This window comes from Eutrigla gurnardus (assembly GCF_963514095.1).
Source record: "Eutrigla gurnardus genome assembly, chromosome: 21".
NCBI classification, from domain to species: domain Eukaryota; kingdom Metazoa; phylum Chordata; class Actinopteri; order Perciformes; family Triglidae; genus Eutrigla; species Eutrigla gurnardus.
This window is the reverse complement of record NC_139932.1, coordinates 287,215-300,327: the sequence shown is the minus strand read 5'-3', so window position 1 is coordinate 300,327 and position 13,113 is coordinate 287,215. Positions and strand designations below refer to the sequence as shown.

At 42.5% G+C, this 13,113-nt stretch overlaps 1 protein-coding gene across 1 annotated transcript in view; it reads right to left on the bottom strand.

Moving 5' to 3' along the window:
• Positions 1 to 13,113, bottom strand: part of LOC311031937 (CCR4-NOT transcription complex subunit 2-like) — a 119,462-nt gene that overhangs the window by 64,746 nt on the left and 41,603 nt on the right. Inside the window, exons 4-5 of the mRNA XM_084038533.1 lie at positions 4,229 to 4,376; positions 1,226 to 1,447 (exon numbers count right to left, since the gene is read on the bottom strand). Of these exons, the coding sequence (XP_083894659.1) occupies positions 1,226 to 1,447; positions 4,229 to 4,376 (370 nt within the window). The remainder of the gene's footprint in view (positions 1 to 1,225; positions 1,448 to 4,228; positions 4,377 to 13,113) is intronic.

The window sequence follows — 13,113 nt, the reverse complement described above, 5'->3', positions numbered from 1 at the left end:
GTATAGGCATGCAGGTTTGAAGTCTGACTCGTTCTTGCAATTCGGGCAGGTGTACATCCGCGCTAAAATATCAAGGTGAAAGTCATCATAGCTTGTTTAGTATAGACCCAGCTCCCAACTAGGGATGGGCAAAACTACAAATATTTTTGACCGACCACCAAGCCTCATTAACCGGTTGAAACCGGTTAACCGATCAGATTAAAATGCGCTATTAAAATGCCCCCACCCCCCCCCCCCCCCCCCCCCCGATTTCGATCCACGTTCACACTTTTTTAAATCCCCTACAGCGCGAAACATCGAGTCCCGCGGTTCATTTAGGAAAATTACAGCTTGAGGAGATAGTAGTGCTAATAATAATAAAGCAAGATGATTATTATCATTACCTTATCTGTTACCATTGAAAATCCTGAAATGTAGTAATGATCCGAATCCAAGCCCATCCAAGATAAAACAGGCACCTTCGGAATGCGTAAAAGACGCACCGGCGCGAAATATTTTTATTTGGGCTATTAAGTATAAACATGCGATTTAGGAAAAATTGAGTGTACGGGATAATTTGTTCACTTCACAGAAAAAAGATCTTGTAATAAGATGGTTAACTGTAGTTTTGTAGTCTACTCCTAGTCGCGTAGCGTGTATAATAATTGAGATTGCATTCTCCGCACCTCGCATGCGGGAATAATTAAGACTTGAGGAGAAATTATACAGTGGGAGACGCTGTGTCCGTCCAACTTCCAATAAGTCCTACCTAACCTCAACCGATCATATTTTTGTGTGACCAGCGCCGCCGCTCCCACCACGCGCATCACGCGCTGTGCATAGGGCACCAAAAATATCATTATGAAAAATCATCATAGTCATAATAATTATAATGCCGATACTTCACTATAAATTGTAGATTTTTATTTGTATTTATTTTTTAACCGACTACCGGTAGTCGGTTAAAAAATAAAATCAGGTCAGCAGACTGTAAGGTCATCCCTACTCCCAACCCAACTTTGAGAATAGATTAACGGCGATATTTTTTTATCGTCCGATAAGAGTCTCACGTTAACGCAGCACTTTAACGCCAATAACGGCCCACCACTAATATATATACACATACATACATACATACATAGAGTTACTCCCCAATAACTAAATAACTATACATTTAAAATGTGATGGAAATGATCATAAACTGATCAGGTTTCCAGTTTCATCTATGCATCATGTAGAATGTTACCTGTTAATAGTGAAAGGCTGCCGCGCCTGCTGCTGTTTGGGCATGCCGATGATGCTGGGTGACGACCGGTTAGGACTTCCCATGCTGCTGTTCCTCCCTCCTCCTACACCACCGCCTCCCCTCTCCACGCCCACCCCTCCCATCCCACCCGTCTGCCCCGTCGGACCCCCCACCTGCTGGCTGTGGTTCAGCACACTTCGGGTGCTCATTGGCAGGATACCCCTGCAGAGAGAACGAGATAACACAAACAATGTAAGTGTAACACTGGTTTTGTTGTTCCAAGTTTTTAGAGAGAAACAGCAACATGAGCAGCTGGATTAGAAAGGGGAATGTTACCAAAGGGGAAAATTACAAAAAATTAAGAGACTGAATTCCTAAAATAAAGATTACAACAAAACAAACAACATTTAACATCACTTTTAAAAAGTAGTACAATAAACAAAACACAGTAACATAAGAAAAGGGTGTGTGTGTGTATATATATATACATACTGTATGTATATATATATATATATATTAGGGGTGGAGAAAAATGTTTGACGATTTTAACAAGAGGACTATTTTAACAATAGATATTTTTTCCATGTTTTTGATTTTTTTTTTTTAGCAGAGCCAACAATGTGACATCAATCCGTTTCCAGAAAAAACTTTGGGTTTTACACACTTCCAAGAGAAGCAGAGCCAGATATCACCAAAGCTGTATGCAAACTCTGTCATGGACAGATATTAGGCTTAGGCAGGTTTAACCATTTAAACATTCAAACCAGCTTGGTATTAAGCCAAACAACGGACCAGTATACCGACATTAACCACTAGGTGTCACACTTTCCACTGCAGCCCCTCCCGAGTGAAACATTAGGCCTTTTTACACAGAAGCTTCTGCGATTATCACGGAAAGGAGAGTCAAGAATATGCCGCGATCATACCGTTTATAAAAACCTTTGCTTTACAGCGCAAGGCCACAACAGTGTCTCTTTTTACAAAACATCTCGATTTTTGTGGAACGAGAGAAGCGGATACGGTGTCGCAGGCCGTGTGACGTTTTCAATGAGCGTCTGAATTAGCCCGTGACTTCAAAACAACTATGAAAAGTGAATTTTTGCTCTTCTTGCATATTTACATGACTCTTCAACCGCAAACAAAGTTGTTGTGCATCATATACGTGTTGATGATACAACAGCGGCCTTGTACGAGCAATTACTGGCTTTTTATCTTCTTTGGATCCAAGTTCTCATCTCGTTAAATGCTCCGGTGACACATTTCCTAGTAACGAGTCTTGGGCATTTAGCAGACGCTTTTGAATGAGCGTAAAGTAAAGGGGTTCTTTTATTGTGAATTATTTATAGGAAATGAATGTATTCACGTTACACCCAATCCTTCATAGTCGTATGACAAGCGATAACAGCTGCTATACTCTGCTTATTATTATATTATTATTATTATTAATAATATTACTACTACTACTAATAACAATAAAAGGTTAATAACCAAAAGAAGAACTATGAGAGTCACTGTTGTGTCTCCCTCTTTAATATTACCAGTTTTATTTGAGGTTCATAACAGTACATTGCACTAAGCAGTTGTTGGTCTCATTAGTTTGTGATTCACATGCATTAATATTCACCAGAATGCATTATTTTGCACAATTTCATTAATCACACAGAATGTAATTTTAAGTGCCATGTTAAAGAAATGTTTAATAAATATTGAAATGTTAAAAGTTGTACTCCGAAACATTTTCATCTATTTCATTGTCTTTTAAGTTACTATCTATCAAAGAGTGAGTTAAAACAATGGTGGTTGATCATGTGACCCACTAATGAAAGTGCTTGTATTTGCTGCTTTGTCCAGAAATAGGATCTCCACGTCTGTGGCCACATTCCCGCACAAAATTCTAAATGAGTTTTAGCTTTTTACGTCAGCTAGCAGCAGTTGATCTGTTGTAATGGGAAATCAGTAACTTCCAACTGCTGAGTCAGGCTCCCTCTAGTCTAAAGTGTTTGACCAGGTACATTTCATTACTGCTGACTCACAATGGAGGATCAACAGCCAGAGAAAGAAGAACATTCAACTTCCAGTCCCAAGAAAAAGAAACTAATGGAAATGAAGAAGGAAAGTCATCAAGAAGCAAAGTGACCGCCAACGAGGGAAAACCAAAGGAACTCTGGGAGATGAAGTCCCAGAGGCTCACCTGCTACCGCCAAAGAGGCTGCAAGAAGCAACGTATCTAAAATCTTACGGAGTACAACTTTAACAAGAAATGTTTTGATATCCATATTGTGTGAATCGTTACATTGATCAAGTAATGTGAAATAATCGATAACTGAGAAATGAATCGTTAGATTAATCGAAAAATGTATCGTTAGATTCGTCGATTAATCGAAAAAAATAATCACTAGATTAACCGTTTGAAAAATAATCATTGGGACAGCTCTAATGTTACCTTTCTGAATCAGACAGAGATGTGAAGATGACATGACGCAGATTATGTATTATTCCGTACAATGTATTGATATTGGGGCTACACGGTGGTGTAGTGGGTAGCACTCTCGCCTCACAGCAAGAGGGTCCCGGGTTTGCATGTTCTCCCCGTGTAAGCGTGGGTTCTCTCCGGGTTCTCCGGCTTCCTCCCACAGTACAAAGACATGCAGGATGGGGATAGGTTAATTGATGACTCTAAATTGCCCGTAGGTGTGAATGTGAGCGTGAATGGTGTTTGTCTCTACATGTCGGCCCTGTGATAGACTGGCGTCCTGTCCAGGGTGTACCCTGCCTTCGCCCAATGACAGCTGGGATCGGCTCCAGCCCCCCCGCTACCCTGAATACAGGATAAGCGGTAGACAATGGATGGATGGATGGATGATATTCTTTTTATTTCCTTGTTTCAGGTTGTTTTTTTCTTTCTAAAATGTTAATACATTTTACCGCATTTGGCTTAAGTCAATTAATTTCACGTGTGTGTGTGTTTGTGTGTGTGTGTCTGTGCGCGCGCACACAGCGTACCTGCTGGGTGAGGGTGGCGTGTGCATTGTTCCAGTGTTGGGTGTACTGGCATGACTGGAAATCTGGCTGGTAGACTGGTTCAACCCACTTCGACTTAACTGAGATGCTGTGCTGCTGTTCATACCACGCATGGGAAACCCCAAAGCACCTATGAGCAGACACAGAGAGCGAAAACATGTTTATTTTCAAGACACATTTCCATTTCCATTTAGGGCATTATGCAGACGCTTTTGTCCAAAGCTACTTACAATAAGTACATTTGTCAAAAGAAAGAAACCACAACATATCATTGCCGATAAAGTAAGAGCTAAAAAATGGAAACAAGTTTTAGGTCCTCGTCTGAGTAAAGTAGTAGCTGTTCAGCAAGGATACCTTAAGTACAACAGTGCTATGATCAAAGTGCTATAGGTAAGAACATAGAAGTGGGGGTGTTAGTGGGTCATGCTATGCAGAGTCGAGGTGAAGTCTGAACAGGTGAGTCTTGAGTCTTTTTATTGAAGTGACACTCATCACATGGAGACAACAAGAGCTGTGATTGGTCAGCTTGTGTTTTCTTTTGCAAGTTCCTGATGCTAGTGGAGATTGTTGACAGTGAAGACATCAAGTTCAAGTCACCACTGCAAACATTCTGCTCACCACAACTCTCACTCTCTATCAGAGCGAAGGAATTAACAAAAATACAAAAAAGGATTATTATCCGTCATTTTCATTTTAAGTAAACACACAATTATTACACACAGGCATATTTAAAGAGCAGTCTGCAATTATAATCCAATACACTTTTTGTCAAATTGAGCAAATATCTCCTCATAGACCAAGCCACGAGGGCTGTACCTAATTTTGTTAACATTCAATGCTTCTAATTTTTTCAAATTAAATTTTGAAAAATTATCATTCATTTTTCAATTAATGATAAGTGAAAAATTATAGTGAGAGTTCAAAGAACAGACTCTTCGGTCATACAGTCATCGCCCACCACATCTAGACAGGACAAAGTATATGTGATTCAGAAGGAATGGCTTGTCTAATTGTCGTGGCTCAGCCAATATTATTTATTTACTGCAAAGAGTACGACCAGAGCATGGATGGGGATGCTGCTTGAACTGTTTAAACATCCACGTTCTGAATTGAAACCTTATAAAGAGGAGTCAGAAATGATATTATTATTTAACACTGCATATACTATCATGAAAGAAGAGCATTTTAAGTTTGTTATTATGATTTATTGTTTGTGTTGGGATTTAGATAAAGAAAAAAAACATTTATCTGCACCTTTATTCATGTTTATAGTCATTTATAAAAATGATTTAAGAAATTACCAGTGTATATGGGAACTGTAAAGAACAAGTATAATAGGTGTATTATTGCAGTGCCATAAGGCGCAATGAAAATCTTTGGGTGCACCTAAATGATGTGCTGGTGCACCTTAATGAAAGTTAGGCACACCAGTGTGACCAATGTAAAACGTGACCTGCAGTGACAGACACAAGGCGTCACAAAAAACGACCTCATCAGTGCAGGAAAAAATAAACACACAAGGGGGTTTGGTTGTGGTATGACTGCAAACCGCAGGGTGGCACTGTTGTAACAGTGAGGACATTTCTGGGTAACACTTTATAATGAGTACACACTATTAAGCATTAGATAGTTAAGCATTAATAAATACTGAAGTCTTCATTTATAACGTATGGATACTCATTAGTACGTAGTTTATCAACACAGTTAAAAATGTTTTACTCATCATTAATAAGCACAGTAGTTATGGATTCGTAAACACTGAATTCATCATTCATAAATCATGTTTCTGACGTAAATACTCATTAGTATGTGGTTTATAATCACAGTTATAAATGGTTTACTCTTCATTAATAAGCTCAACTATATAAATGATGGATTCAGCATTTCTAAATTAAGTATAACATCACTTACCAACCAGTTATTAAGGATTTGTCAGTGGTTTGTAAGATAATTTAGAGAGTATATGTAAATGATGAACAATCTATTTAGATGTACACGTCTGCATGAGGACCCAGGTGCCTCGGTTTCCAATACGGTTGCGAATAGACATGGTAGCAGTTCAGGGGAAAAAATGGACGGAGGGGAAACAGAAAACACACAGAGCACTAACAAAAATAAATTGGTGAATGATGTGTTAATGGAAGACTTGTTTGATGAACGGTGTCTCAGCATAAATGTAAGCAAAAGAAAGAATTCAGCTGATAAAGGGCAGGGGGAAGGTAAAACCAGGAAGACTCTGCAGAGCTTCTCTGATGAGGAAGCGGAGGCTGAGCTGACTGTTTCTCAGGAGGAAAGAGCCACCTCCTATTCAGTGGAGAAGATCAGGAGGTTTTTAGCAGAAACTAAAGGTCATAGGGCGGTGCAGACTGAGCAGTTCTTCCCTGATCTAATTGGTTTCATCAGGTCTGTGAATCAACTCAGAAAAGAGGATGCATTCAGCAATCTGGAGATTTTCAGACTCAAGAAGCTGGTGACTAAGGCCAAAGCCACTTTGGTTGGAAATGATGACTAATTTCATGAAGATGTACATTTTATGCTCTGTCACTGTATTTGCTGCTTGTTTCGGTGTCATGGTGAACATTAATATTGGGACCATTAATATTAATGGGGCACGCAATGAAGCAAAGAGAGCCAAACTGTGTGAACTAAATGTGCTGTTTGTCCAGGAGACTCACAGTGACAGTAAAAATGAGGGAGACTGGAGGAGAGAGTGGCCAGGGCAGGTTTTCCTCAGTCACAAACAGTCCAACAGTGCTGGGGTGGGAATCCTTTTCTCCAGGGCCTTCAGTCCTGAGAATGTGGAGCTGCACCACGTCATGGCTGGACATGTTCTCATGGTTAAAGCAAGGTTATGAAAAGGTTAAAATGGTCTTCCTGTGTGTATATGCCCCAGTGGTAAGAATGAACAGAATTACTTTTTTAAATGAGTTATGCGACGGAAAAACTGTCATAAAACAATTTTGTCAACAGTATAACCGCAAAGTCACCAAGCAAATCACCAGGGGCCTCATGTATCAATGTTGCGTACGCACAAAAACGTGGCGTACGTAATTTTCCACGCCAACGTTCAGATGTATCAAAAGTGAAATGAGCGTGGAAATGTGCGGTGTCCCACGCCAGCTTCATGGCTGGCGTACGCACGTTTCTACAGCTATTGTTCCTTTGGCGACACTCTGAGGTGATGCTGGGAAACTGTTAATTATGTGAAAATAATTAGTCCTCAGAGTAATGTGCACATCAGAGACACATTAATGGACAATTAACACACACGTGTTTGCAATCATATGGATGGATATAAAAGCATGCGCAAAGTGATGAAAAAATGGCATTAACAATGGCAGCCTTGGCCTTGTTAGAAGACATCGCAAACGGTAACATCAGACGTGAGAGGGTGTTTAGAAAACGGGAGGATATGTTAGCAAATGACGACAACTGGCTCATGAGTCGTTTTAGGTTGCCGAGGCCAGTGTTACTGGAGCTGTGCGCAGAGCTGCGGTCGGCCCTAGAAAGAAACACAGCCAGGAGCCAGGGGTTGTCCGTGCCCACACAGGTGCTGACCACTCTGGGGTTTCTGGCAACAGGAGCCTTCCAGAGGGAACTGGCCGACCGGTCAGGAGTGTGCCAGTCCACTCTGAGCCGAGCCATGCCAGCTGTGTGGGACGGGATCAGAATGTAATCCAGGTACATCAAATTCCCATACAATGCTGTTGAACAGGCCAACATTAAAGCGCAATTTGCAGCAAGAGCCGGTTTCCCTAATGTAATCGGAGCTATTGACTGCACACATGTTGCTATAAAAGCGCCATCACAGGATGAATTTGTTTTTGTCAACAGGAAACATTTTCATTCAATAAATGTTCAAATAATATGTGATGCGCAAATGCAGCTCACCAACATCGTGGCAAGGTGGCCTGGTTCAACGCATGACTCGTTCATTCTTACTAATAGCATGGTTGGTAACAGGCTGGAGGCTGGCACGGTGCGCGATGGGTGGCTTCTCGGTGAGTAAATGTATCCGTTTAATTGCGCCCCGAATGTAAACCAGCACAATGCCCATTTGGGCACGTGCATTCAAATATGTGCATTTGTTTTTCCCTGGTGAAAATAGAGCGGCAGAGCTATCTAACAAGCCCTTTATTGTCTCCTTGTGTTCAGTATTTGTGTCGATAAACGCGTGCGTAAAGTTGGAAATGTCACACTGCAGTAGCCACGGTGCACTTCTGCAGTTATTAATATAAGTGTGATCAGTCTTGTCAATCCTTGTAATGAAGTTGTTTTGTCCTTCTGTTTGTTTCCCACTAACGGTAGCATATATATATATATATATATATATATATATATATTTTACAAAAAGTAATAGTGATTCGTGCGCTGCTCCGACCCCACAGCGTTCACTGCCTCACACACACGCTCCCACTCACATTTCTTTTTTTTGTGTATATGCCTGATGAGAGGCTACCAAATAATACTGGTCTTTGAGTCTCAACTTCGTTTAAGAGCGTTTCGAGCTCAGACTCGGTGAAGTTGCGCTTCTTCCCTTTACTCATTTTGTAGATCTGATGGTGCAGAGAGGGGAATCCCCGGTGCAGGCCCTATTTAAATTAATTTGCATATTTAAATTGGGGCGTGGACAGGGAGGAGTTTAGCACTTCTACATGTGCGCTCAATTCCACGTTGATTGGGATGTACAAGGGAAAAGTGCTTGGATCCATGCGTACGCACACTTTGATACATCTGATCTTTTTTGTGCGTACGACAGTTTCTGGATTCTAGCGTACGCCATGTTTCAGTAGGAAATCCACGCAATTCTTAGTACATGAGGCCCCTGGTCCTGAAGGGAAAGCTTGCGTACGCACAAAACGGGGCTGGAAAGGTGCGTACGCCACTTTCCACGCAAAGGTTGTGATCTATAAAAACCAAACTTGACGGGAAAGTGTGCGTACCCGTAAGCAAACTCTGAGGCATGCGTACCGGTACGCACATTCTGGAGACTGGAGGGGAATCAGCGATACAGATGTCAGATTGTAGGAAGTAAACGTGAGAAGAACTATTATAGTTTTGATGACTCGCACACATTTAATTTCACTCCATATCATACGTTAGATCCACATTATCATGAGGAACTCAACTTCATAATTACCTTCTTTTAAAATCCAACCCGTATCTTAAATCAAAATAATTTCGAAATATTGAATCAGCGCTGTCACCGCAGGAGGAGGAGGAGGAGGAGTAGGGTTGGGTATTGAAAGGGTATATTTACGATACCGGTGCCAAATCGATACTTTCAAAACGGTGCCGGTTCCTAAACGGTATTTAAATCGGTACTTTAAAAGAAAAGAAAACAAGTTTTTATGATGAAATTCCTTTTTTTATTTTTATTTTTGAGGCAAAGGTCAAGAACAAATTGACCAACAATATTTTAATCTAAAAGCTTTCATATACAAATATAAAACAAAACAAAAAAACACATTATTTCTGAGGCAAAGGCCTAGGTCAAATTGACCAACAACAACATATTAACTTAAATGTTCCGTAAGTTACGGTAAAATATAGCCACACTTTAGAGCGTTTTTGTTTCGACATCTTAGGCTCTCTGGCCTGATTCCTGAGCTGACCTCTCATACCCCTTTTCCACCGAGGCATTTTGAGGGCCGGTTCGGAGCCGGTGCCCAATCGCGAACCAGCTCTTCCTGTTTCCACAGACAAAGAGCCGGCTCTGGGCCAGAAAAACTGGTTCGCGATCGGCCCCAACTCCTTGCTGGGCTGGAACTGGGCCCGGCTTACGTTAGGGGCTGGGGGCGGGGTTAACGCTCGAGGCAACGGGGGAAAATACGCCGCTGCGGAGTTTTACTAACGTTACTGTTCCCGGTAAGTTTCACTTTTAAAATGTTTCACCTCGTTGCAAACCAACGACACATTTCTGTTTAGTTTACCAAGCTAGTGATTACGTTCGTAACAGCAGCAACTAGTGGCTTTGCTTCCTCGGGTAATGTAAGCTGACCGGCTAGCTAGCCAGCTAGCGTGATATTGCTAATAACAACGTTAGCATGCCACTTTCTGACTGCCGTTGGCTCACTAAACGTTACCAACTACCAACGTCACTTAACATATCTGTGTTCACAGCGTCGTGGACACGTTTGTGATTAAACCGCTGTTCTCTGTGTTTGTAGAGCTGTTGGACATCGGCGATATTGAACGGAGGTCCAACCTGCAGACTAAACATCAAACACTCTGATCTATTGATCACACACTGTTCTACACTTTAAAAATGTTTGTGATTTTAGTGTTTTGTGTATTTTATTGTTATTGTATTATTTACCAAAATAAACACTTTTTCTGAAGAGACATGTCTGCTATGCTTGAAATTAGCGCTGCGGGGAAACCTCAGACGTATACAGTGACGTAATGACGTGGCTCTCTGGGCTCTCTGGGCTCTCTAGCCGGTGGAAACGCAAACAGGTTCTCGAACGGTTCGCTAGTTGAACCAATTGCGAACCAGCACGGCACCGGCCCGGCTCTTGAACTAGGTTCGCGTTGGTGGAAAAGGGGTATCAGTGGTGTGTGCACTGCCGCTGCCTTTTTTAACTGCGAACACCAGAGGCCGCGATTACGCAGCTGCATATTTGGTAATACCGAAATGAGGCACCGAAATTCACATTGTATTTCGGGGTGGTTACTACCGTTGATTTTCGCCCCGAGTACGTACTTGTACCGAGTGTCGGTACCCAACCCTAAGGAGGAGACGGCCCGACTGCATGTAATACAAGATACAACAACAAATACCCTCCATTACATCACTGCAGAACACAGCGGGAATAACTAAATATTCTCCTTATTTACTGTGCATATGTCATCAACACACATACATACAGCCATTAAGCCATCGTATACTTGTTACACTTTGTCCTCGTTTTAAAACCACCAGAGCGCAGAGGAAATGCGCTACAATGAGTGCCACGCTTGCATGCTCAGTTGTGGAGCTTGGAGAGCGCAACTTTACCGAACTTCAGGAGGCAGACTGAGCCCGAGCCATGGCCCCCTGCCCAACTGGAGGGGTATCAACAGGGCGCAAGAATCCGTGAGGATGTCATGCTGCGTTTGTAAAATAAGGAAGACAACAATGTTCATTTTTAACGTATTCTTTTATTAATATGGCAATTTCTTGCAACACAGTGCGCGTTTGCTGTAGCTCATCTGCAACGTTGTTGATGGCGGTGATTGTGTATCGCAGAAGTTGCAGGACGGCATCAGTGTGCACCGCTTGATGTGCCATGCGCCCGGGGTGCACTGCTGCTTTGCGCCGGACCCAGACGCTGTGCCGAGGGCCCGTCACCGTCAACGCTGCAGACTCTGGAAGGACAGAAACGATTTAACGTTTTGTTTTATATATAATAAAAGTTTAAAATCTGTTTACCCTGATACCTCTGTCTCAGTCGCGTCTGTGTCTCCCTCCTTTTCAGACACAATCCCCGTCAAAGTCGCATCAAAATAAAAACTTCCTCAAATACTCAAGCAATACATTGAATACATGTTGGTAAAGGAGCAGAAAGATGTAATTTACCTTCAGATCGGACGACTTTTTCGTAAGTTCTGCCACCGTCCGCTCGGTCCAGCTGACGCCGTTGACAGCAGACGCAATGTGTTGCCACTCGCACTGCGTCTTTTTATTCGTGATCTCGCTGCTGTGGCCACTAAATTAAATTATTGTCCGGGCCTCCACCTCCCCAACAAGTGTCTCTTCTCCGTTTCTGAAAAGTTACGTTTCTTCGCTTTTTTTCCTGGCCTGTCGCCGTGATTCACCACACGGAAACGATTGCATGCCGGCTCATTAATATGGTAAAATGAGGGGGGGGACCTGAATACAGGGGGGGATTCAGGTACGCACACTTGTAGGTGATCCTGTGATTTATAAAGTAAACATTGCGTACAGCAAACTTTGGCTTTTTGGCGTACGTACACTTTTAGTAGGGATCCTACGCACAGTTTTATAAATGAGGCCCCTGGACACTGAGGTATCACAGCACAGGGAGCATTGGTACGGTCACGCTTTATGAACGCCTCTATGATGGACGCCCCTTCCAAGTTATTTTTCACCCTGGAGAGCAAGAATGGCCAGAGGAAGACTGAGATCCAAAAGGCACGCTACACGTTTTTATAGAGACCTTTTGAAATCTGAGTTAGTGGAGGATCTAGAGCTGGAATCAGCCTGTCTGTCAGATTTGCCTCAAGTTGGAGAATCATCTGGTTCTCTGTTGTCAGCTGACCTAACTCTGGATGAGCTTCATGTGGCCCTCATGAGCCTGGCTAATGGCAAGGCTCCAGGCATCGATGGGATCCCGGTTTGACTTTTATAAGACTTTCTAGCCGGTGGTGGGTGAGGACATGTTGGAGGTGTTCCAGGAAAGCTTCAGGAGTGAACTTTTACCTCAGAGTTGTAGGAGGGCTGTGATCACTCTGCTCCCAAAGAAAGGAGACCTCCAGGACCTAAAGAATTGGAGGCCAGTCTCTTTGCTCTGCGGGGATTACAAGGTCCTGTCGAAGGCTCTGGCGTTGCGACTCAGAGAAGTGATGGCGGAAATAGTTCATGTTGACCAGACCTACTGTGTGGCCAGCAGGTTAATTAATGATAACATCACTTTAATTCGGCATGTTTTGGACGTCTCTGGCTCTTTGGGCATTGGGACTGGTCTTATTTCCATACATCAGCAAAAGGCTTTCGACCAGGTTGAACACCAATACCTGTGGAAGACACTTGCTGCATTTGGGTTCAGCCCAGGTTTTATTGCTAGGATCCGGGTTTTGTACCGTGACGTTGCGAGTATACTGAAAATGAATGGTGGTCTGGCTGCGCCTTTTGCTGTTCAAAG